Raw genomic sequence first — 25,742 nt, forward strand, 5'->3', positions numbered from 1 at the left:
ATTAGATGGATGCCCAGAATGGTGTTGATCTGAGATCAGATTAGAATAGGGTTATGGCCAGCACAGGGAAGGATCCTGCTGATGTTAGTGTGGGGTTTTGAACTGGGTTGTGATTCTTGCTGTTAAAGGCTGGCATATGTTGGATTGGTCTTTTGAAGACAGAATGGAGTCGGGCACTGAATTTGGGTTTGAGGTTAGGATCGGCCAAGGAGTTTACATTGTATGTTGGAGGTTGGTTCTGAACTTCTAAGACAATTCAGGGAGGGATATATGGTTATGTGCAATTCTGCTCTGATATGGGGAGAGTCTGCTGGGCTGCTTTCTAGGTTCCCTGTGTGAGGCTGTAAGTCTCTCCAGAGCTATCCAAGCAGGGCAGGTGGCCATCCAGGTCCAAGGGAGAAGGAACACCAAAGCCTTCTGTGCTCATTTGGCCATTCAAGCACCTTGTTGGCATTTACCACACCACCCTTCTCTTTCTGGGAATGAGGCTGGAGTTTGATTAGGAGTATGGCTGTAAGGCTGGGCTTGCAGTGGGATTGCAGCTAACATTAAAGCTTGCCATAGAGCTATAAAAGGAACCATGCCTGTGCCAGGGCCCCCTTCTGGGGCACCTGGGACTTTGATGGTTCCCTAAGGGTGACTTGGATCAGGCATGTCTGCCTAGTTTGTTGTTCCCTTTTACCTGCTATGTCAGACTGTAGGGGGTCAGTAGTCTGCAGGCATGGGACCCTGGGTAAACTGAGGCTTTTCATGTGATGTGTGGTAGGTGGGGTTCTAAAGAGGGTCGTGAACTCACACCTGACTTTGGTAGATCTTAAAAGAGAGTCTGTCCCTGAGAACAGTTTCTGGCATGCACCTATCTTTGCCATAATTAACTTCTGAACATTCTCAAGTATTGGGGTCACTGGTGTTCTGAATTTTTCCCTATAGAACTCAAGAGCAAATCAAAAGCCTTCATATGTGAGGCTAGTGCTCTGCCACTGGGCAAGACCCTCCTTTTGTGGATATTTAAGACCTGACCAAGTTGTTGAGATCAGGATATACACATGAATCCAAGGCTATCCCATTAACGACAGGCAATAGGATAGAAGTTACAAACCAGATTTAAAGGAGGGAGAAGGGTCAGCATGGTGGAATGCCATTAATTCCAGTTCTCTGGAGGTAGAGGCAGGTAGATCTCTTTGAGTTAGAGGTTGACCTGCCTACAGAGTTAGTTCCGAGTCAGCTAGGGCTACATAGTGAGACCTGGTCTCAGCAGAAAGGAAGGAGGGATCAGAAGAAAGCTAGAGGCTTACTGGGGGAGAGGTGCTTAAAGGATGGGGTTGGACAGCATTTAGATCCATGTGACTGGCTATATAGTTTTGTATGTAAGCCTGTCTTTTTGTCTGCATGACTGTCTTGCCTGTGTCTGCTCCAACATGTCAGATTTGGGGTATTGTCTATGGAGGTGCATTTTCTAGACAAGATTTTTCACGGTCTGGTTCAGTTTTGAGTGGTGTGGTTGACTTTGTCATATGAACCTGTGTGATTGGGTCTCTGTTTCCATGTGAGTCTGCTTCAGCCTCTCCTTTTGACACCCCACCCCCGTCCCCCCTGACACACCCCAGCTGCCAGAGCGATTTACCGCAAATAATGGCTTCCCTTCCCGCTGTCTGGATTCCCACGGGTCAGGCTGCCTGCCCAGGCCCCCGGCCCTCTGGCCTCTGAAGCAGGCCTGACCTTGGAAGTGCTACACTCTGGAAATCCCCCATGCTCCTTGCCTGGGCAGGGGCTGAGAGATGTGTGGAGAGGGAGAAGGCAAGAAGGGCAGCAGTTGGCAGCGCCCACCCTCTGGAAACAAGATCTTTCCCGATTCTTTCCCCGGCTTCCTTTCTCCCCATGCTCTTTTCCCAACCATGTGCGCAGGGCCCAGACTTCAGTCTCTGGGTATGAGAAGAGACAGTGTTCTGCATGCCCAGTCCTACTAGGCACAGTTCTGTCCTGTGTCCCGGCATCTGTGTGCGGTAAGAACTCTTGTTTACACATGCCTCAACGTTGTCTTCATTTCTTTCTTCTCCTTGTGGTGGACAAAGGGACCATTTTTGTTCTTTGTCTGTCCAGTTGGAGATTAGGCCCTAGGGGGTTGGCACAGTAGGGACCAGAGCACAGCAGTTACTGAGTAGCAGTGTATTTATTGTAGCCACACCCATTGATTCTCATAACTCCTCCAAGACCCACTGTTGGGAGCCGCCCCTACATTCGCCGTCACAAGATGGCGCTGACATCCTGTGTTCTAAGTGGTAAACAAATAATCTGCGCATGTGCCTAGGGTGGTTCTCCGCCCCATGTACTCTGCCTTTCCCGTGACGCCAACTCGGCCATGGGCTGCAGCCAATCAGGGAGTGATGCGTCCGAGGCAAAAGATAACTCTCCTAAATAAGGACGGGGTTTTCCGCCCTCCTCTCTCTCTGCGCGCCGCGCGCTCTTTCCGCCATTCTCTCTCTGCGCCCTGGCGCGCTGCACTCTTGCTCCTAAAGATGTAGCAAGAGGGGGGCTTTCGTTTTGGGGGCTTGGGGCTTGTGCTCTGGCCCATAAAGATGTAACCAATAAAGCTTTGCCGCAGAAGATTCTGGTTTGTTGTGTTCTTCCTGGCCGGGCGTGAGAACGCGGTGTTTAAGAATTGGTGCCGAATTCCGGGACGAGAAAAACTCGGGACGAGAGTTTACCATCACCGGCGCAAGGAAGATCCCTCATTCCGGAACCAGAACTGCGGGTCACGGTTATAAAGGTTCCCGTGGAACAGACTGTTGAGAAGGATCCAGTCTGGATTCAGAACTCCTCAGCTGGGGAACGGCGGTAACCCGTAAGTATAGCTTTACAAGGTAAGTCTGGCCTTGAACTTTCTAACGAGATTTAAGACAGTCTATCAGAAGTAAAGTGGAAAATAGCTTTACAAGGTAAGTCTGGCCTTAAACTTTCTAAGAAAAGTCAAGACAGTCTATCAGAAGTAAAGTGGGAAATGGCTTTACAAGGTATGTTTGGCCTTAAATTTTTTCTAGTGTTAGGAGCCCTTTTGTTCCTTTTCACATGTTATCAAGTGATTAAGATAGGGCTAAAAATTCTAGAGGAAATTCAGGACAATCTATCAGAAGTAAAGTGGGGAGAGAGAGTAGGAACAAAGAGAAAATATGGTACACAAAATAAGTATACAGGCCTTTCCAAGGGTCTTAAACCCGAGGAAAAGTTTAGGTCAGGTAAGAATACCTGGGGAGAGATTAGAAGAAAGGAGAAGGAAAAAGAAAAGAAAAAAGATCAATCAGCGGAGGTTTCTAGGAGAAGGAGCCTATACTCATCACTAGGTGAGCTCAGGGAGCCAGTTCTTAGTAGTTCTGAATCAGATGAAAAGGCTATTAGGGCCTGGAAGGCGCTCTCCCGAGCAGGTGAAGCCACTGCACAACTTAATAAAGATCATCCAGGGACCTCAGGAGTCATCCTCAGATTTTGTGGCCAGAATGACAGAGGCAGGCTCTTGCAGCCTACAAGGTCTTATTGTCCACCCTGGAGTTGTAGATCAGGATTATAAAGGGGAACTTCAGGTTCTCTGTTCTTGTCCTCAAGTTGTCTTTTCTATATCACAAGGGGATAGAATAGCTCAACTAATAATTTTGCCAAGCCTACATGGCTGTTTTTTCTTCCTCTGGTATTCCTAGAGCTGCCAGAGAGATCGGTTCTACTGGAAATGATTCTGATTACTTAATAATGCCTTTAGATTGTTGTCAAATTTTATCTACTCACGTAGGGGTAAACCCTCGTGGCGTCAGGCCATTACAGGTCTGACAAATGGATGTCACGCATATTTCCTCCTTTGAGAGAAATCAATATTTACATGTTTAGATAAGAAGAGATCACCTCCATACCTTAAATGATTTTCAAAAGCTGTTGGGAGATATTAATTGGCTCAGACCTTTTTTAGAGATTCCTTCCGCTAAGTTAAGGCCTTTGTTTGGTATTTTAGAAGGAGATCCTCATATCTCCTCCCCTAGGGCTCTTACTCTAGCTGCTAACCAGGCCTTACAAAAAGTGGAAAAAGCCTTACAGAATGCACAATTACAACGTATTGAGGATTCACAGCCTTTCAGTTTGTGTGTCTTTAAGACAGCACAATTGCCAACCGCAGTTTTGTGGCAGAATGGGCCATTGTTGTGGATCCATCCAAACGTATCCCCAGCTAAAATAATAGATTGGTATCCTGATGCAATTGCACAGCTTGCCCTTAAAGGCCTAAAAGCAGCAATCACCCATTTTGGGCGAAGTCCATATCTTTTAATTGTACCTTATACCGCTGCACAGGTTCAAACCTTGGCAGCCACATCTAATGATTGGGCAGTTTTAGTTACCTCCTTTTCAGGAAAAATAGATAACCATTATCCAAAGCATCCAATTTTACAGTTTGCCCAAAATCAATCTGTTGTGTTTCCACAAATAACAGTAAGAAACCCACTTAAAAATGGGATTGTGGTATATACTGATGGATCAAAAACTGGCATAGGTGCCTATGTGACTAATGGTAAAGTGGTATCCAAACAATATAATGAAAATTCACCTCAAGTGGTAGAATGTTTAGTGGTTTTAGAAGTTTTAAAAACCTTTTTAGAACCCCTTAATATTGTGTCAGATTCCTGTTATGTGGTTAATGCAGTAAATCTTTTAGAAGTGGCTGGAGTGATTAAGCCTTCCAGTAGAGTTGCCAATATTTTTCAGCAGATACAATTAGTTTTGTTATCTAGAAGATCTCCTGTTTATATTACTCATGTTAGAGCCCATTCAGGCCTACCTGGCCCCATGGCTCTGGGAAACGATTTGGCAGATAAGGCCACTAAAGTGGTGGCTGCTGCCCTATCATCCCCGGTAGAGGCTGCAAGAAATTTTCATAATAATTTTCATGTGACGGCTGAAACATTACGCAGTCGTTTCTCCCTGACAAGAAGCCCGTGACATTGTTACTCAATGTCAAAGCTGCTGTGAGTTCTTGCCAGTTCCTCATGTGGGAATTAACCCACGCGGTATTCGACCTCTACAGGTCTGGCAAATGGATGTTACACATGTTTCTTCCTTTAGAAAACTTCAATATCTCCATGTGTCCATTGACACATGCTCTGGCATCATGTTTGCTTCTCCTTTAACCGGAGAAAAAGCCTCACATGTGATTCAACATTGCCTTGAAGCATGGAGTGCTTGGGGGAAACCCAAACTCCTTAAGACTGATAATGGACCAGCTTATACATCTCAAAAATTCCAGCAGTTCTGCCGTCAGATGGACGTGACCCACCTGACTGGACTTCCATACAACCCTCAAGGACAGGGTATTGTTGAGCGTGCGCATCGCACCCTCAAATCCTATCTATTAAAACAGAAGGGGGGAATCGAGACTCTACCCCGAGTACCAAGAGTGTCTGTGTCTATGGCACTCTTTACACTCAATTTTTTAAATATTGATGCTCATGGCCATACTGCGGCTGAACGTCATTGTTCAGAGCCAGATAGGCCCAATGAGATGGTTAAATGGAAAAATGTCCTTGATAATAAATGGTATGGCCCGGATCCTATCTTGATAAGATCCAGGGGAGCTATCTGTGTTTTCCCACAGAATGAAGACAACCCATTTTGGATACCAGAAAGACTCACCCGAAAAATCCAGACTGACCAAGGGAATACTGATGTCCCTCGTCTTGGTGATGTCCAGGGCGTCAATAATAGAGAGCAGCGTTGGGGGATAATGTCGACATTTCCACTCCTAATGACGGTGATGTATAATGCTCAAGTATTCCCCTGCTTTTTTACCATTAACTGGGAACTGGGTTTGGCCTTGATTCAGACAGCCTTGGCTCTGTCTGGACAGGTCCAGATGACTGACACCATTAACACTTTGTCAGCCTCAGTGACTACAGTCATAGATAAACAGGTCTCAGCTAATGTCAAGATACAGGGTGGCCTCATGCTGGTTAATCAACTCATAGATCTTGTCCAGGTACAACTAGATGTATTATGGCAAATAGCTCAGCTGGGATGTGAACAAAAGTTTCCAGGATTGTGTGTTACTTCCATTCAGTATGAAAAATTTACTAGGGCAGCTAATTTGTCAAAAAGTCTTTTTCAGTATATGTTACAGAATTGGACGGCTGAATTTGAACAGATCCCTCGGGAATTGAGACTTCAGGTCAACTCCACGCGCTTGGACCTGTCCCTGACCAAAGGATTACCCAATTGGATCTCCTCAGCATTTCCCTTCTTTAAAGAATGGGTGGGATTGATATTATTTGGAGATACACTTTGCTGTAGATTAGTGTTGCTTCTTTGGTTGGTCTGTAAGCTTAAGGCCCAAACTAGGAGAGACAAGGTGGTTATTGCCCAGGCACTTGCAGTACTAGAACACGGTGCTTCCCCTGATTTATGGTTATATATGCTTAGGCAATAGGTCGCTGGCCACTCAGCTCTTGCACCCCCACGAGGCTAGTCTCATTGCACGGAATAGAGTGAGTGTGCTTCAGCAGCCCGAGAGAGTTGCACGGCTAAGCACTGCAGTAGAAGGGCTCTGCGGCATATGAGCCTATTCTAGGGAGACATGTCATCTTTCAAGAAGGTTGAGTGTCCAAGTGTCCTTCTCTCCAGGCAAAACGACACGGGAGCAGGTCAGGGTTGCTCTGGGTAAAAGCCTGTGAGCCTAAGAGCTAATCCTGTACATGGCTCCTTTACCTGCACACTGGGGATTTGACCTCTATCTCCACTCTCATTAATATGGGTGGCCTATTGCTCCTATTTAAAAGGAAAGGGGGAGATGTTGGGAGCCGCCCCTACATTCGCCGTCACAAGATGGCGCTGACATCCTGTGTTCTAAGTGGTAAACAAATAATCTGCGCATGTGCCTAGGGTGGTTCTCCGCCCCATGTACTCTGCCTTTCCCGTGACGCCAACTCGGCCATGGGCTGCAGCCAATCAGGGAGTGATGCGTCCGAGGCAAAAGATAACTCTCCTAAATAAGGACGGGGTTTTCCGCCCTCCTCTCTCTCTGCGCGCCGCGCGCTCTTTCCGCCATTCTTTCTCTGCGCCCTGGCGCGCTGCACTCTTGCTCCTAAAGATGTAGCAAGAGGGGGGCTTTCGTTTTGGGGGCTTGGGGCTTGTGCTCTGGCCCATAAAGATGTAACCAATAAAGCTTTGCCGCAGAAGATTCTGGTTTGTTGTGTTCTTCCTGGCCGGGCGTGAGAACGCGTTGTTTAAGAACCCACCCAAGATCTGTACCCATCCCTGCCCCCTCCCAACCTCATGTCTCCTTTAAATCTATTTTATATCCCATTGAGTGCAATTTGTGCAGCCCATGAGCTAAGGATTATGGAGCCACCCGTTGGAATTTAGTGACTTACCAAGGTCCATGCCCTTAAAGAAAACTTATTCTTCCCTTCCTAGGAGCCATCAACTGCCAATAACTCTTGAGCTAGGAGCGGGGCCTCATGTCTTCCAGGCTATTTTGAAATGTTCTTCTTGAGAGCCAAAAGGGAATGTTCTAGAAGGTCAGTGCCGTTTATCATGTCAGGAAGTGCTAGAGTGACCTTCACAGTTCTAATCAAGCACTGATATATTCTTGCCATCTACCACTAAATCTAGGCTGTAAATTCTTTTTTATTTCTTCTTCTTTTTTTTTTTTGTTTTTGTTTTTGTTTTTGTTTTTCAAGATAGGGTTTCCTGGTTGTCCTGGAACTCACTCTGAAGACCAGGCTGGCCTTGAACTCAGAAATCTGCCTGCCTCTGACTCCCAAGTGCTGGGATTAAAGGCAGGCGCCACTTGAATTTGTGCTTTCGTGAGGCTTTTGCTTCTTCAGAGTTTCCCTCTCTTAAGTCTGAGGGAAGGGAATGGATGGGGCTGTGCTGGGATTGTGGGAAGGGTTGGGGAGGCTCCATCCTCCATCGGCATCCTGCTGAATCATAGTCTCGGCCTCTGTCTTCTAGCTCACTTCTCTGCTGAGAACTCAGGATCCCGAAAGTCTCTGTTGCAGTTCATCTCCCCAGCCCTTTGCTGTGGGAGGTGGGTCAGCAGCATGAGCCCATGATGGATTGTGACAGGCAGGAGCCTGTGGGGAGCTTTCGGAAGGACCTGCTCCACCCTAAACCAGGATGTGTGCACAGTAACCCACCTTCCTACCTTGGGCCACCATGACATTTGAGTCAATTCCCTTTATTACTCCCTGGCCCCGGACTCCTCCAGCTGTGGCTCTCTGCCCAGCTCCCACCAGGCAGAGGATGTGCCTGTCACAAGACCTCCTTTCCATTTTGAAGATGCTTCAGGAAAACACCTGGGAGAATGTTGGCTCAGCAGGCATGGTCTTGTGCTCTCTGCCCTCTGGACCAACTAAGGCCCGGGCTTCCTTCCTTTATGTGCAGGGTCATCTACCACTCAAAGTGGGGACATGCCCATGTTTTTACCATGTGGGCTTTCTGCTGTGGACATGTCATACCAAACAAATGTGTTCTGCTGGAGTTAGTAAGCCTTGTGTCTGCTTCTTATTGGTTTGATGAGTTGGCTTCTGAAGATAGATTTTCTTAAGATCAAGAGCGTCCTCTTACCCCTGACACCATATCATCACTAAGCCTAGCATTAGAGTTCTTGGCCTCTCTGTGTCATGTTGGAAGGGTGAAGCAGCAGTTGCAGCAGCAGCACATTCTGAGGGCTCTTTGGTGGCCACTAAGCATCAATGAGAATATTTTGTGGACCCCAAAACAAAAAGTCTCTCCCTTAGAGTATGGTCTATGACCCTGAAGGATGAATGAGAACCTAGGGAGGCCTCACTCCCCTACTCCCTGGGTCTCTCCTCAGACAGCACTGCTCCCTGATCCTCTGCTGAGCGCTCGGGTGCTCTGAGGCTCTGGGCACTCAGTACTGGATTCGTTCTTGCGGCTCCTATGTTCCATGAACACCTGCTTCAGAGGCACCAACAGCAACTTCAACTTACCTGGGCTCTTATGCTGCTACCAGATGTTTGTGCCTAATAGAAACTTCTACGCTAACTTAGAGAGCCCTTCTCTGCCTTCATTCTTTCCTTAGCTTGACTCTCCTGGGAAGCCATTGTCCCTTCCTAGATTCCTCCCCCTCCCAGCCCCCAGTCATTGACAACACACTAACTGATGGCACACGAGGGGCTCCCATTAATTTTGTGTTCTATTTGTGGGAGCAAAGCCTGTTCTTTCTCTTTTGTCTCTCTCTTCCCTTCCTGTCACTTCCTACTCTCTCTCTCTCTCTCCTTCTCTCTCTCTCTCTCTCTCTCTCTCTCTCTCTCTCTCTCTCTCTCTCTCTCTCTCACCGTCTTCCTTTCTCAGCCCCCAAATATTGGACTTTTTAGGCATAACCCTCCATACCTGGCTCCACTTTTTTTCTCTTGATACTTTCCCATCATGTCTGTGTGGTTCACTCACCCAAGGCTGTTCTTCTCCAGGCTGTGAATAATCTTTCTGCAGCTAAATCAGATGTCTGCACCTCACACGGCAGACATGCCATTCATCACTTTCTTCTTGAAAAATCATCCTCTTTTCACTTCCAGGGTGACAGAGTCTTCTGTTGTTTTTGCTACCACAGGGGCTACTATGTTTCAATGTTTTTTCTGTGTATTAGCTTCTCCTCTAGATTCAGGCTTATACCCCCACCCCACTTCTAGGGACCACATGCAAGGCCTGTCACAGGCAAACTCTCTACTGCTACACTGTACCCCAGTCCTTCAGTTTCTTAAGGTAAAAGCACCTTAAGTCCCAGTCCTTCTATGTCTCCATTTTCACTCACTCCCTGGATAGCCTTGCCTGGAATCACTGTTCTGTTGCTGAGATTACAGCACACTGTCTAGGTGACCTAGCTGAATTTCTGCCTGCCTTACCCAGTCTTGTCTTTGAGGAGTAAGGTGGGACATGATTGTGTTCCTACTGGAAGGTAACTTCTTGTGAATATAAAGCTACCAACCATTGAAAGAAGGAGTGTGTGTGTGTGTGTGTGTGTGTATGTGTCAGTATGTGTGTATGTGTGTATGTTTGTATATGTGTGTGTATATATGTATGTATATGTGTGTGTGTATATATGTATGTATATGTGTGTATCTGTGTGTGTATCTGTGTCTATGTGTGTGTCTATGTGTGTATGTGGGTGTATGTGTGTGGGTATGTATGTGTGTATATGTGTATGTATGTATGTATGTATGTATATGTTTGGGGGGGGAAGAAGGGGGTAGGTGTTGTTTTCTGCTGTTGTTTCTGGTACTCACTGTAAGGCAGGAATGCTTGACTGAGATGATGTAGTAGACTGTCTGATGGTGAGGAGGCTGAGAGATACCTTTTTGTGAGAATCACCCCAGGTAGGTTGCAGGAAATCTAAGTTGTAAACCTGAGGCTCCAGGGGGAGAAGTGATGACCCTCAAGTACCTTTCTGGAATCTTTCTGACATCAGATGAGGACCTTCCTGGCTTTTTGTTTGTTTGTTTTTTGTTTTTGTTTTTTTCTGGCATCAGAACCAGGATTTGGTAGCCTATACCTCTTGTTACCGGGTTTATCTACACAGCCTGTCTTCACCTTGGTGTTTTCTTTCATCTAAGTGTTTTTCCCTGTTTCCCCCGTTCCTCTCTTGCACCGTGGATGACCACATCTTGGATTCTAGGGGTCATCAATCCCAGAAACGGGGAGACAGGAGAGCGTTGGTTAGTGGGCCTTTGTGAGGTACAAGCCCATGGCTGATACTCGGGGCGGGAGAAATTGTTTTGGGGGAAAACAATTTCTTTGTTTGCTTTGTGCACCTGACCTACTAGGTTCTCACATCTGTGTGATCTCCCTCTGACTCTGGAGTGATAGGACAGGGAGGACCTGCAGATCACCCAGGCAGGTCCCGTTGGGTGGATGGGAAAGTACTCTTCTTGAAGAGCTGGATCTGATTAGAATAGGAGTCACACTAAACTGTCACACAGTTTACATCTGCCTAGACAGATCTCTAAAGTATGGGCACCTCCTGTTTTGGTTAGCCATTTAAAAATTGACAGTAATGGAGCTAGAGAGATGACTCAGTGGTTAAGAGCACTGGCTGCTCTTCCAGAGTTCCCCGACTCAGTCCCCAGCACCTACATGGCAGCTCACAACTGTGTATAACTCCTGTTCCAGGAGATCTGACACCCTCACACCAACGCACATAAAACAAAATAAATATTAAAACAAAAAGAAAAATTCACAGCAAAAGACATTTCCCTTTGAAAGGGCATTACCTGCTTATAAGCTCAAGTCAGGGGCAATACCCACTTATAAACTGTAAAACACTCCCACTTGTTGACCTGTTGATTTCCACTGGGTTTTTATACAAGACTTTCTAAGTGATGTTTGGATAAACTCAGTGTCTTTGAGTAAATTTCTACCGAGTCTCATTGCATTTAGAAATGCAGATCTAAGACGGGTGTGATGGTGCATGACTTTAATCCCAGCACTTGGGAGTCAGAGGCAGGCGGATTTCTTAGTTTGAGGCCAGCCTGGTCTACCAAGTGAGTTCCAGGACAGCCAGGGCTACACAGAGAAACCCTGTCTCTGTTAAAAAAAAAAAAAAAGAAAGAAAGAAATGCAGATCTAACCACTGAGTGTGGTAGTTTAATGATTTTAATCCCAGTACTGGGGAGGCAGACCCAGGAGAAACTCTGAGTTTGAGGCCAGCCTATTCTACCCAGTGAGTTCCAGGGCAGCCAGAGCTATCAATAAAACCCCATTGAGAGAGAGAGAGAGAGAGAGAGAGAGAGAGAGAGAGAGAGAGAGAGATGAAAAATGGACAAAATGCTGTGTATAATGAAAGCAATCCAGCCTATGGGCTTTTATGAATGGCTGTGTACACACGTGTTCTGTATGCATGCCTACATTTATCCTTACATTTTTATGTTTGCACTGTACTAATGGTGTTATAGATCAGTGAGTGTCTGTGTAAGTTAAAACAATTAAATCAGCCCTAAATGGGGCCTGGAGAGATGGCTCAGTGGTTAAGGGCACTGGCTGTACTTCTAGAGGACCTGGGTTCTGTTCCCAGCACCTACACAGCAGCTTACAACTGACTGACTCCAGCTCCAGGGGCTCTGATGCCCAATGTGGGAACCAGATACTCATATGGTACATATACATATATGTAAGCAAACACATATACATAGAAACTTTTTTTAAGTTAAAAAAAAATCAGCCCTAAGTGCTATTTGGTTCATATGATTTTGGTAAATCTTTGACACTGTTAATTTAAACTTATTGGTAAGATAAAAATGAAAGATGTTCTGAAAATTAATATGTCTCCACTTTAGTTGCTAAGCCAATAAAGATATTTGCTTTCTTTACTGAGTCTCAAAAGAATGTTTATTTGTTTAAAATCATCATTTTCTAGCTCTGGCTAAATACACACTTACTATTTTAGGTTATTATACTATATTTTATATTCCTTATCTAGTATCTAGATATGCATATACATCTGCAGGCTTCACATGCTATGTGTCTGAGCTTCATCCAGACATTACACAAAAGTCTGAATAGAAGATTAGGCTGCCGGGTGTGGTGGCACACGCCTTTAATCCCAGCACTTGGGAGGCAGAGGCAGGCGGATTTCTGAGTTCGAGGCCAGCCTGGTCTACAGAGTGAGTTCCAGGACAGCCAGGGCTACACAGAGAGACCCTGTCTCGAAAAAACAAACCAAAAAAAAAAAAAAAGATTAGGCTCTGCAAGGAAATCAGTAAGTGCCGTACTCTGCGTGGTGTGCATGGCATTTAAAGCTTAAATACAGAATCACCAATAAAACTCTTGGCATTTCTGTTGCTTGTGTTTGGTACCATTCAGAAACAGAACACATCCGTTAGAAGATCCTGCTTTATCTGGTTAAAACCTGATCTTTGTTTTCTTTTTTTTTTTTCTCTCAAATTTTTTTTGAAGATTATTTAGTACATGTGTGTGTTTTGTCGGCGTGGATGGTTGCATACCATGTGCACGCTGATGTCCCTGGAGGCCAGAAAAGGGCACCGGATTCTCTGAAACCGAAGTTACAGGTGGCTGTGAGGCAACATGTGGGTTGTGGGAACTGCACCCAAGTCCTCTGGAAGGGCAAGCTGGTACTTTCAACCACTAAACCCTGAAACCATCTCCCCAGCCCTGAGACCTGGCCTTTATCTGCTTGCTCTAATCATTTTTGCCACAGTGTGTATGTATGAGATGAAGCTGTGTATCAGGTGAATATACTATAATCATTCCTACTCTTTTCTAAACGTATGTGTAAAGATAATCTATATAGACCCACCAGAGGAAAAAACCCTAAAGGATCTTCTGGACCAGGATACTAAATTCTACATTAAAGGTAAAAACTAAGCTTATATAAGACCTGTGAATCTTCGATACTTCTGGTTACTGGAGTCCTTTTATGTAGACTGTATTTATGTCCACAAGCCTCCTAAAATGCTGGTTAGGGAAATACCGAGCCAGTGGCCTCCAGACTGAAATTGTATTAGTAGCTTTTTCAGGCTTATGTTTGTGTGCTCTGGGTTGCGTTATGCTCATCTCTGTGTGTGCTACTGCAGTGATGAGCAGCAGAGGGCGTGCAAATAGGCTCAAGTCTGCGTGCATCCCTGATTGTAGAGATAACAGGATTGGCTGGTGAGTTGGATGTGAACTCTCAGGTGAAAAAGTCAAGGATGGCACTATTGTCTATGGCCAAACTACTGGAGAGATGGGGAAGCCATTGGACTCTGTAAGAAACACTGACTGGAGCAGTTGTTACAGGTGAGCATTGGGGTGGGGGACTCAGTTCATCTCTGCAGAGTTGGAGGTGAATAATGGGATTGAGTAGGCAATCTGGATATATAAGAAGGACTAAACCAAGTTCAGAAGATCTGTCATGGCAAAGCCCATGTCTTGTGTTTAGCATAGTCTCTGACATAAGAGACAAGCATCCGGCCCACAGTTCACATATTTGTTGAGTACAAGGTCTTTCTCAAAGCCATGCTTCCAGAGACCTCACCCTCATCCGAGTACTTCGTCCTGTGTCAGGGCTCCGTACTCTATGGCTTTGATGATCCTAAATCGAAGCGATGGCTGGACTATGTCACTAATGACATTATGATGCACTGGCAGCCATCGTCCCAAGGAATCTCTGAAGTTAAAAAAATCCAGGGAGCCGTTAGATGCCAGCCAGGAGGAATCCATTCCTGGGACAAGTTGTCGTACTTTTCGGCCTCAGCCGGTGCATGTGACAGTTGGGAAATAGTCACCATCAGAGCTGAGTACATTTGGCCTCATGATGGTATAGATGAGAAGGTAGGATCATGGGCAAAGGCAGTGTTTTGGGGAAGGAGGAAGATAGTCTCTGTGAACCTTTGTTGTTGAGACAGGACCTTACTGTGCAGCCCTGGCTGGCCTTGAACTCATTAGGTAGGCCAGGTGGGCCTCAAACTCACCCATCAGCCTGTGTCTGCCTTGCAAGTGCTGGAATTAAAGGCCCACACTACTACACTGGGCACCTAGTTTCTTCTAGATTGATTGGTGCTAACCATTCAGAATGTTCATGCATAAATAGGACTCAGTAATCCTGGTGGTGACAGGATGTAGGGAAAGGTCCCAAACCGTGAAGAATCTTTTTTGATGGTTCTCTGCCGTCACTAATTTCTTTTACTTCTTTTTCATTCCAGCCCTTGACTTTCATAATTAAATTGAGAACATCACAATTTTTCCCTTATCGCTTTACCTTTGGCCCCAAAATATGAGCCAGGCAGAGTTTGGTGAAGGAACTCAAGCCTGATCTTTATCTTTATTGTATAATACACGAGAGACTTCCTTTCTGGTCAAGTGTTTAATTCACATTCTAGGTTGGGGTAAGGAAAACTGACTTGTCTGAAGTAAGTTCAAGTCTCCTTCCCAGGATGAGGGCATTTTTATTTCCTTCATACCTTCTCTTAATAATGTACAGCAGAGACAAAGACGACAGACAACTCATTCGGAGATAGAAAATACATTTTGGGTAGTGCAGTCCCTACCTGTTCATCAAAGAAAATGACAATGCTGTGCTCTTAAAGGGATACAGAGGTTGGGGAGCCTAGAAACTGTCACCATGCAGGGCGGTCTCCAATACCAGAAGAGCATTTCTGAAGTAAACCCTGGGAGCTAGGGTAGGTTTCTGTGGTGAGTGGCATAAGCCAACCTAGGACAGTGCCGAGGGCAATGGCGGGAGTTGCCTAATATTGAGACAGAGCCAAGCTGCCGGGAGCGAGGCCGGAGCTTACTGTCTACAATATGGGGAGAAGTTAATAAGGAGGCCATCACTGACTTCTCAGAGGACGAAAACTGGGCCTTGGGCCCTCTGGAGTCCTCTGGCTTAGTTTTCTTGGTGGGGCTCTTGGCATGAGGCAGACCCCTATCAACATTTTCTTTACTGTTTAAGAGACCGTGGATGGCTCCGTGTGTGCTTTGCTCTTCATCTTGGGGTTAATATATTGAAAAAAGAATTTCAGGTTCTGGGACAATGGATTCCTCGCTTTGACTGTCTTCCATGTCCTGCTCAGAGTCTGTCTCCATGAAGACTTCTGGAGGTGGGTCTGGGAACTGGAGCTCAGGGGACTCCCGGGGACTGTGTGGACAGGCATCCTCAAGATGAAAGGTGTGACCCTGTTGTGAGGAGCCCTGGAGTGGTCTGTGCAGGAGCCTCTTCTCCTGCTCTCCATCCTGGCGTGTCTTTTGACTGACCAGGGAAAACCCAAGACCTGCGTCCCCTTCTCCAAGGTCCCCCACGACTTTGGATTTCTCTAGGTTGAACCTTTTCCCTCCAGCTTCCATGTCAACACAGACTTGGGTCTTATCCCTTTGGGATTGCGAGGCCTTGGAGCTCTGCTGGGCAGAACTATGGGGCACTGCTTTGGAAGGAGGAGGCCTTTGCGCCTGACACACATCCTGTACTGCAGAAGCTGGCTGTTTTTTAGGGTGGACCCCTTTTGCATTTGGGGCTGGCAGAGATGGGCATGCGACAGGCTGTTCCTGAAGCAGTGTGCTCTCTGACATGTGTAGACTTCTGAGAAATTCCTGGATGGATTCGCTCTCTAGGTCGGCTGTACCCAGCTCCTTGTATTCTCTCTTTTCCTTTTCAGAAATCCCAAACTGCATTGCTAGGATCTTTTTTTTCAGGTGGAAATTCAGTTTGGCCAAGATATGTGTGTTTATTGGGTAGGGTCTGCATGGGGGAGGCTGACTCTCTGCAGGCACCTTCTCTGTCCTTCTGTCCGCCTCTGCTCCAGGCTGGAACTCTTCTGCAGTGTCCGCAGACACCCCACTGTCATCCTGAGCGCAGGGCTCAAGTGGGGTTATTTGAGTCAGAGCATTTGATGGGCTTTTGACAGCTTTGGGCATCTTCTCTCTGAGTCTAGGTTGGCTAGTGACTGCTGGGGATGCAGGCCTAGAGAGAGCTACACAGTAAAGGGCAGGCAGGCCTGACAGGAAGGCCAGATACTTATGATGTAAAGTTGTCTCCAGTTTCTTAATGGTTTCCTTAGGCAGGGATTGGGGCTTCTTACAGTGTTCAAAGAGAGTACCAGATAAGGTTTGTGTCTCCTGGCTGAGGGTCTTTGGTTTCCAGGGAACAACTTTGTGAAGTAAGTCAGGGTCACTTTTACTTTCTGCCTGTAACTTCCTGCATTGGCCTTGTGGAATCCAAGGGAAGGGAGCCACTGTTGCTAAGCTTCCAGGAATTTTGCATTCCCAAGATTTCCAGACTTGGGCCGGGACCTTGCCCTCCCGGATCTGTTCACATTTGGAATCAACATGGCTTTTCAACATTTCCCTTGTCTTGGCAAACAAGTGTGGCATGGGGATTGTCCCTTTTGCCTGCTGTGAGTGAGAACATGTCACCAGGCCCATTGGCCTCTGGTTTCCCGGGCTGTGAGATGCTCACATTGGGTAAGCTACTGCTGCCACAGGGCAGGGACTGCGGGTCTGTTGAGGAGAGCAGCATATTCATGGAGCGCTGGATCCTCTGGGGCAGCCCCCAGCGGAGGTGAATCAGATGCTTCTGCAGGTGGAATTCCAGCAGCCTTCCTGCGTGCTCTGGGAAGATGTCCCTGGTGGGATGTAAAAAGGGCTTCCTTGCCAAGGAAGTTTTTACTGTCTTAGCCTCACTGGGTGCTTCACACAGCATTCGGCGCTGGTTTTGGAGGAGGAGAGCTGGCAGGCCCCACTGAAGCTTGCTGAGTTGTTTCTTTAGGAGGTGGCGTTCCAGTGCTTCACACTCAGCCAGCGACAGGAACGGGACAGTAATCTGTGCTCCTTCACGCTCACAGGGAGTCTTGCCATTCAGAGAGGTCGGGGAAGAGGGAAAGGCTGACTTACATGGTGTTTTGGGTAAGAAAAGGCCCGAGAGTACCCCTGAGGGCTGAGCATCTGTGGAGGGCTTAGACATATCCTTTTTCTTGCAGGTACCTTGAGAACTCAAGGAAGTAACATCCAAGGACTCACTGTGAAGGGATGGAAAGGTCCCAAACCGTGAAGAATCTTTTTTGATGGTTCTCTGCCGTCACTAATTTCTTTTACTTCTTTTTCATTCCAGCCCTTGACTTTCATAATTAAATTGAGAACATCACAATTTTTCCCTTATCGCTTTACCTTTGGCCCCAAAATATGAGCCAGGCAGAGTTTGGTGAAGGAACTCAAGCCTGATCTTTATCTTTATTGTATAATACACGAGAGACTTCCTTTCTGGTCAAGTGTTTAATTCACATTCTAGGTTGGGGTAAGGAAAACTGACTTGTCTGAAGTAAGTTCAAGTCTCCTTCCCAGGATGAGGGCATTTTTATTTCCTTCATACCTTCTCTTAATAATGTACAGCAGAGACAAAGACGACAGACAACTCATTCGGAGATAGAAAATACATTTTGGGTAGTGCAGTCCCTACCTGTTCATCAAAGAAAATGACAATGCTGTGCTCTTAAAGGGATACAGAGGTTGGGGAGCCTAGAAACTGTCACCATGCAGGGCGGTCTCCAATACCAGAAGAGCATTTCTGAAGTAAACCCTGGGAGCTAGGGTAGGTTTCTGTGGTGAGTGGCATAAGCCAACCTAGGACAGTGCCGAGGGCAATGGCGGGAGTTGCCTAATATTGAGACAGAGCCAAGCTGCCGGGAGCGAGGCCGGAGCTTACTGTCTACAATATGGGGAGCAGTTAATAAGGAGGCCATCACTGACTTCTCAGAGGACGATCTGGGACAATGGATTCCTCGCTTTGACTGTCTTCCATGTCCTGCTCAGAGTCTGTCTCCATGAAGACTTCTGGAGGTGGGTCTGGGAACTGGAGCTCAGGGGACTCCCGGGGACTGTGTGGACAGGCATCCTCAAGATGAAAGGTGTGACCCTGTTGTGAGGAGCCCTGGAGTGGTCTGTGCAGGAGCCTCTTCTCCTGCTCTCCATCCTGGCGTGTCTTTTGACTGACCAGGGAAAACCCAAGACCTGCGTCCCCTTCTCCAAGGTCCCCCACGACTTTGGATTTCTCTAGGTTGAACCTTTTCCCTCCAGCTTCCATGTCAACACAGACTTGGGTCTTATCCCTTTGGGATTGCGAGGCCTTGGAGCTCTGCTGGGCAGAACTATGGGGCACTGCTTTGGAAGGAGGAGGCCTTTGCGCCTGACACACATCCTGTACTGCAGAAGCTGGCTGTTTTTTAGGGTGGACCCCTTTTGCATTTGGGGCTGGCAGAGATGGGCATGCGACAGGCTGTTCCTGAAGCAGTGTGCTCTCTGACATGTGTAGACTTCTGAGAAATTCCTGGATGGATTCGCTCTCTAGGTCGGCTGTACCCAGCTCCTTGTATTCTCTCTTTTCCTTTTCAGAAATCCCAAACTGCATTGCTAGGATCTTTTTTTTCAGGTGGAAATTCAGTTTGGCCAAGATATGTGTGTTTATTGGGTAGGGTCTGCATGGGGGAGGCTGACTCTCTGCAGGCACCTTCTCTGTCCTTCTGTCCGCCTCTGCTCCAGGCTGGAACTCTTCTGCAGTGTCCGCAGACACCCCACTGTCATCCTGAGCGCAGGGCTCAAGTGGGGTTATTTGAGTCAGAGCATTTGATGGGCTTTTGACAGCTTTGGGCATCTTCTCTCTGAGTCTAGGTTGGCTAGTGACTGCTGGGGATGCAGGCCTAGAGAGAGCTACACAGTAAAGGGCAGGCAGGCCTGACAGGAAGGCCAGATACTTATGATGTAAAGTTGTCTCCAGTTTCTTAATGGTTTCCTTAGGCAGGGATTGGGGCTTCTTACAGTGTTCAAAGAGAGTACCAGATAAGGTTTGTGTCTCCTGGCTGAGGGTCTTTGGTTTCCAGGGAACAACTTTGTGAAGTAAGTCAGGGTCACTTTTACTTTCTGCCTGTAACTTCCTGCATTGGCCTTGTGGAATCCAAGGGAAGGGAGCCACTGTTGCTAAGCTTCCAGGAATTTTGCATTCCCAAGATTTCCAGACTTGGGCCGGGACCTTGCCCTCCCGGATCTGTTCACATTTGGAATCAACATGGCTTTTCAACATTTCCCTTGTCTTGGCAAACAAGTGTGGCATGGGGATTGTCCCTTTTGCCCGCTGTGAGTGAGAACATGTCACCAGGCCCATTGGCCTCTGGTTTCCCGGGCTGTGAGATGCTCACATTGGGTAAGCTACTGCTGCCACAGGGCAGGGACTGCGGGTCTGTTGAGGAGAGCAGCATATTCATGGAGCGCTGGATCCTCTGGGGCAGCCCCCAGCGGAGGTGAATCAGATGCTTCTGCAGGTGGAATTCCAGCAGCCTTCCTGCGTGCTCTGGGAAGATGTCCCTGGTGGGATGTAAAAAGGGCTTCCTTGCCAAGGAAGTTTTTACTGTCTTAGCCTCACTGGGTGCTTCACACAGCATTCGGCGCTGGTTTTGGAGGAGGAGAGCTGGCAGGCCCCACTGAAGCTTGCTGAGTTGTTTCTTTAGGAGGTGGCGTTCCAGTGCTTCACACTCAGCCAGCGACAGGAACGGGACAGTAATCTGTGCTCCTTCACGCTCACAGGGAGTCTTGCCATTCAGAGAGGTCGGGGAAGAGGGAAAGGCTGACTTACATGGTGTTTTGGGTAAGAAAAGGCCCGAGAGTAAGTAACATCCAAGGACTCACTGTGAAGAGATGGAAGGCCACAGAATAACTGGCTATAATATTCACTCTGAAGATTGTCCCCTGAGTCATTAGCTTTTGCCCTGGGGAGTGGATAGAAATTCCTTAGATGTTCACCTTCATGAGAGGGCAAGCAAGTATGAATTTGGTGCCAGGGCCTTCCTTGTTGCAGGTTTATAACAGGCCATTTGAAAACCCAGAAGGTCTGGACGGGCTGGCCTGCCGAATACAAGCTGCTGGTCTTGTGGGAAACGATCCCAGTTCTGTCCTCAATGACCTTAGAACTGCTGCTCAGAGTGCAGGAAGATGGATTTTCTCGAGATCGACGAAATAATGTTGGGTCTGGCATGAGCTGCCTCAGGGACTCCTCCACACGTCTCGGACGACCCCACTTCTGGAAATGTATGCATTTTTTTACCTGTAGTTCAAGAAGCCCACGGACTTTAGGACTAAGTAATGGCAGATGGGAAGACAGCATTGAGTCCATATGTAAGGACATAGTATGTGTCAAGTTTGGGTCCAGGGGTAATAAAGACACAGTTCTTCACGTGATGAAGGTCTTGGCTTTCCTGGTCAAGCTTTGCTTTGCTTTGCACTATTGTTTCCTCAATCATTAAAACCATAGGTTCCTTGAGCCTTGAAGAAGTCACAGTCTCTGAGACCATGGGCATGTTGGCGAGATGAAAATTTTGGTCTAGCTGGAGACGATCAGTCTAGCATTCTTGAACCCCGAATGTGTTGGTCAACTGTGTTAAGTGTCCCGTTAGTTGTGTTAGTGTTTGGTTTCCAGGCACCCGTGGATGAGGTCTGGTGTGCCTGGAACAGAGCTCCATATTCTGTTCAAAAGACATGGGTAACGTCTCCAGGTGTGCAGAGTGAGCAGAACCCTGGTTCAGTCCCCAAAAAGCAGGGGAGAGCTGACTTTTCTCACTCTGCACTAACTGCTGAATCTCTTCAGTCGCAGCCTCACAGATTTGGCAGCTGGGATCTAAACACAGGAGCTGCCGCACATTTCCCTGCTTGGGGACCCAGCTTTGGCTTGGAAGAGAAAAATAAGACAACCATTAATGAACGAACTTTGTCTGCCTCTTTGGAAGACTGTGTCTGGAGGTTTCTGGGCCCTTTTCTCCAGTCCCAAATTTCTAATCCTACACTGTAGGAAATGAGGTCCTCACTCAAAGCATGGGGTGCTGCTGTATCCAGAAACTCTTGGGAATCTTTTGTGCTCTCCAGAAATGAAGTAGAGGGTAAGATGATGGGAAGATGGCATCCCAACAACTGCTCCCCCACTCTGAGGAAAGACAGGAGGTAATAGCAGCAGTGTCCAGCCAAACCCAGGCTCTGCCTTTGGAAGGGAGCAGCAGGAAGACCATATGACATGGTGACCTCTTTATGCTGAATTCCCTCTCTTGACAGGTTGGTGTCTGGGTGCAACCCTAGCAATGTCCTTTACAGAGCATGCGTGAGTCCGTTCTGAAATTCAGACCTGCTGAGACCCTAACATACAGATTGGGTGTGGGGTGGCTCTTCCCTGTTGAGCTGTGACCCATCTCTGCCCTGGCAGCCCTCTCAGCTGGCAAACCTGCCTGCCTGTGTTTGTCCTTCCCTCAGTTACCCCTTTCCTCACCCCTGGCCTGGATCAGACCAAGAAATTGTCAGAGTTTAGATACAGAGATCAAGAAGTCACCTTTTCATGATAGAGAGCAGCTCGCATGGCTTCTCATCTTCTTCTCGGGAAAGTCTCCTGGCTGAGGAATCAGGACACAGTGTTATATGGGATTCTACAGTAACAGGAAGCTGAGCTCCTAGACTTGGTGCTCTGTGCCTTGTCTGGGTAGAGCACCACCATTTACAACGCACTGTCCCCTGTAGGGATAATTAATAGTGTGCTTATTTTATTGATAAACCCATAGGTGAAATGAATCCCATAGGGTCATAAACTCAGTAAATGATAGTTAAGGACGCCTCAATTCTTTCTTATCAGGGGAGTAAGGCAGAGAATTTTTTTTTTAACATTCTTAATTTCTCATTTCCCATCAAGATCAGTCCGTTGTAAATGTCACCAGTTAGTGGCTCTGGAACCTCAGAAGTTAGAGCACTTGGCACTGGGCAAGGTCATAGAGAAGAGGAACTGTGGGAGCTCTCCCGGGGCGGGGAGTCAGGGGACATTGGAACTTTACCTCTTGACGCTGCATCTTTAGCCCTTTGTCTGACTTTTTGATGACGCTTAAAGAGAAAAATATTAGAATGTGAGGCTGGAACTTTCTTTTGTGTTCATATTGTGACAAATATCTTGCACTTTTCCTTTCCTTTCCTTATCTATGTGTATTTTTTACGCTCTCCTCCCCTGCCTTCTGCTAGGCTCTACTTTTTTTTTTCCCTGACTTTCCCTTCTTCTCCATCTTTCTGGTTCTCTTTGAAACTAATCTGAACTCTACTTCCTATCCGTCTACTGGGTGATGTTTTACCAGAGTTTGCAGGCAAAAGAGTAGAAAGAATAGAACACATATAGGATGTGTTCTAATATAAAAAGCTTTCCAGGTATAAATGCCGTAACAAAATAAAATGGGAAATTCTCCTGTATTGGGAGATCTGAGATAATGCTAATCTTCTATTCAAAGCAATACAATGGTTTTTGGTTTACAACTCATAAACATTCTGGTAAGGAACGGCCTCACAGGAGAAAGGTGTTATATAAACACCCTTCAAAGTATCATATCCAAACTGTCAGATGGGGTAGTGAGGCCATAAGTGGAAGATGGATCTTGAAAGCGTCTCTACCAGCTCAGTATTGGTCACAGGGTTTCCCTACCCGACAGCAGCTTCTTCTATTTTCACACTTCAATCCTTGGTAATTCTGACGCACTTGCCAGACAATTAGGACAATGATGAAGATGCAGAAATAGACATACAAGGGACATTCAGTGTCCCACAGAAAGCACATAGAACCTCATCAGCATGAGGAGACCAGCCATCCTACTCTTAGTACATCCAGAGTCCATGTGCCTAATAGCTCCCAGGGCCAAGCCTTGACATGCGCATGTCACAGAGAATAGAATCAGGCCACCAGACCGCATCACAAAGACCTCTATTCCATCAAGGAAGCTTGTGTGGTAATTCAGAATACAGCAGAGGATAGAGACATGGTTATCTTTAAAGGTCATGAACCTGGCTGAGGAATCGAGACAAAGAGTTACGTGGCGAATGAGCATATTAGGGGGATCCTACAGGAATCACAGACTCGGTGCTCTATGGCATGTCTGTGTAGAGCATAACCATTTACAATTTGCTCTCCTTGCCCAGTTTCATTTGGGCTTCACAGGCAAGAGAGAATGGCCAGTGTTATGCCTACTTTGTGGATGGCTGAGTAAGTTACACTTTACAACCCATTATCAGCCCCTCCTTCCAGTACCCCATCCATCACACAAGTCCTCCCTCCATCCCACCTTCCCCTTCTTTTTTGAGAAGAGGAAGTCTCCTTTTTGGGTATCACTACCCCCCACTAACTCTCACTCCATAAAACTAGCTCTTAGTCTGATTTTCTCCCTCCTGTGACAAAATAACTAGGATTTTGTCAAGCAGTTTAAGGGAGAAGATGCTCGTTTGAGCACATAGTTCCACGCATCGTGGGGCGAAAGGCGTGGTGACCTGATGCCTGGGCGTGAAGCTGTGGGAGAGGCCGTGTTATAAGGGATGTCCTAGGATGGCAGAGATGGATGCCAGAGATACGGAAAGTTGGACAAGGAATGCTGTCTGTACTGAGCATAGCCAGTTATAGCCAGTTATAGAGAGCCCAGAGAGAGCTTTGCAAGCAGAGGACCCTATAGGAGTGGACCTTGAAGGATTACAGTCCACCTTCTGTTCTGCCTGCAGCTCTGCTTCCAGATGTGCTTGCGTGCTTCATCTTTGTGAAACTGATTTGTTTTTATTAATTGTGTATCGTGTTAGAAAAGATATTTATCATTTATTTGTCCCCATTTAAGAATAGAACAAATTTCTTTTCCGCTCGTCAGTTTCAAGCCTTTCATCAGGCACAGAACAGCATTTCGTCGCTCGAGAAGCCTCTAGGGAATAAAGAAACTTTTGCTTAGAGTGGGTTCGGTTGCTAAGTAATTTAGGACGCTAGAAGTGATGTGAACTTCCTTCAGCCTTTAAGTCAAATATTAGTTAAAATTTGGTGCCATGGATTCGGGAACATCAGGGTGTTTGGGTGGGTACCATGGAGGCAAACTCCTTCTATTGACCGCCACCCTCTTGCCTAGTTGAATACCCGTAGACTCAAAGGCCTGGATGGGGGATCTGGCCACGCATGCGAGCCCCACCCCCTGCTTCACCCTCATCCAGTCCTTGGCTTTCAGTGAGCCCTTAGTGAGGAGCTGGGAGGCGACAGACTACTTTGGAGACTTGGCGACTCCAGATGCTAACGCCTGCGCAGCCTCAGAGCTAATCCGCCTGGACCCAGAAGTCTAAAGCCATCCTCTCCAGGCTCGGCGCGCCCCCTGCAGGCCGGAGAGTAGAGACGTTGTTTACATCAGCCAACTTAAACCACCCCGCGAAGACCTAATAGCACACAGTGTCACAACTCCAGGACACGCACTCATTCAAACATCCAGCCTCGGTCCTCTCCCGTTCACTCCCTTGCCTCCCTAGTTCCACGACAAACTTTATTGACTTTCCAGACTCAAGTATGAGTGGAGAGTTCCTTATCCCAAATGCAAAGGGCCCCTCTTCCAATTCTCCCTGTTCTGGTACAAGGATTTGGTCAGACGATGCAGGTTCCTTGGTGAGTAGGAAGCCAAGCTGAGCTAAACCCCGCTGAGGAATCCTAACCTGGGACAACTTTCCCAGGACTCATCCTGAACCAGGATGCAGAGGCAACTTGGCTTAGCCGAGTCTGAACTGAGTGAGGTGGTAGTCCACAGGCTCCACGAAGAGAATCAGAAACATTTCAAACCTACCTGATCTGCGGACCTCCACCCTCACCCCCCACCCTGCCCCACCCACGCCCTTACTCTAAGTGAAATCTAAACCAATGGCTGGGTGTGGATGACTGAAAGCAGCTAATATATTAGAAGAAGAATCTTTAGATCGATTTGCATAAGATCATGGGGGGGGCACCAATACTGTCTTCACACTGGGGAGACTTAGAACCAGCTGGCTGCTCAGTCGATCAGGTTGGGTGCTTCTGCAACCTCTGGCTGGCAATGAGGGGCTGGGGAATTCCTAGAGAGCCGCCATACTGGAGGACGACTGAAGAAGCTGAGTTAATTGGCCACAGGGAAATATGGCAGCAATAAGACAGATAACTCAGCAGTGTGTCACATAGGCAAGTGGTCCTCTTCAGATCTGGCCCACCAACAGAAGACACCATCCTGCCCACAGTTAGAGTGGGTCTTTTCCATTCAATAGGTCTGACCAAGAAAACCTCTCATAGGTATACACAGAGGGTTATCTCAAAGTAGATTCCACATCCAGTCAATATGAACTGTCACAGTGCCTGTGTCCTTTCCCTCTCTTCTCACCCCTACTCGCCCCCTCCTTCCCTGATTCCTCTTCATCTCTCCAATTGTATGTGGGCATTTGCACATGTGTATGTG

The 25,742-nt window shown here is 47.1% G+C and overlaps 1 protein-coding gene and 1 pseudogene across 3 annotated transcripts in view; both read right to left on the reverse strand.

Annotated features, from left to right (window-relative positions):
• Window positions 1–1,189: 1,189 nt before the first annotated feature.
• LOC108168679 (protein FAM205A-2-like) lies at window positions 1,190–17,764 on the reverse strand. 2 transcript variants are annotated; one of them, XM_017318907.2, is made up of 2 exons: window positions 15,613–17,069; window positions 1,190–1,245 (listed from the first exon to the last, which is right to left on the reverse strand). In XM_017318907.2, exons 1-2 carry the CDS (start codon window positions 16,897–16,899, stop codon window positions 1,222–1,224), a joined length of 1,311 nt encoding a protein of 436 aa, XP_017174396.1. In that variant the 5' UTR covers window positions 16,900–17,069; the 3' UTR covers window positions 1,190–1,221. The 2 variants fall into 2 exon arrangements, with proteins under 2 accessions (XP_017174396.1, XP_017174395.1); XM_017318906.2 differs by lacking the exon at window positions 1,190–1,245 and having other exon boundaries at window positions 14,831–17,764.
• Window positions 17,765–17,793: 29 nt separating this feature from the next.
• Window positions 17,794–25,742, reverse strand: part of Gm7819 (predicted gene 7819) — a 34,654-nt pseudogene continuing 26,705 nt past the window's right edge. Inside the window, exons 3-5 of the transcript NR_152162.1 lie at window positions 22,326–22,371; window positions 21,833–21,893; window positions 17,794–21,183 (exon numbers count right to left, since the gene is read on the reverse strand). The product of NR_152162.1 is annotated as a predicted gene 7819 (transcript). The remainder of the gene's footprint in view (window positions 21,184–21,832; window positions 21,894–22,325; window positions 22,372–25,742) is intronic.

This window comes from Mus musculus (genome assembly GCF_000001635.26).
Source record: "Mus musculus strain C57BL/6J chromosome 4 unlocalized genomic contig, GRCm38.p6 C57BL/6J MMCHR4UN_CTG4".
Classification (NCBI taxonomy): Eukaryota; Metazoa; Chordata; class Mammalia; order Rodentia; family Muridae; genus Mus; species Mus musculus.

Coding starts and splice junctions, on each gene's coding strand:
- LOC108168679 (XM_017318906.2), bottom strand. CDS start 16,899: ATGGGCCTGGTGACATGTTCTCACTCACAGCAGGCAAAAGGGACAATC.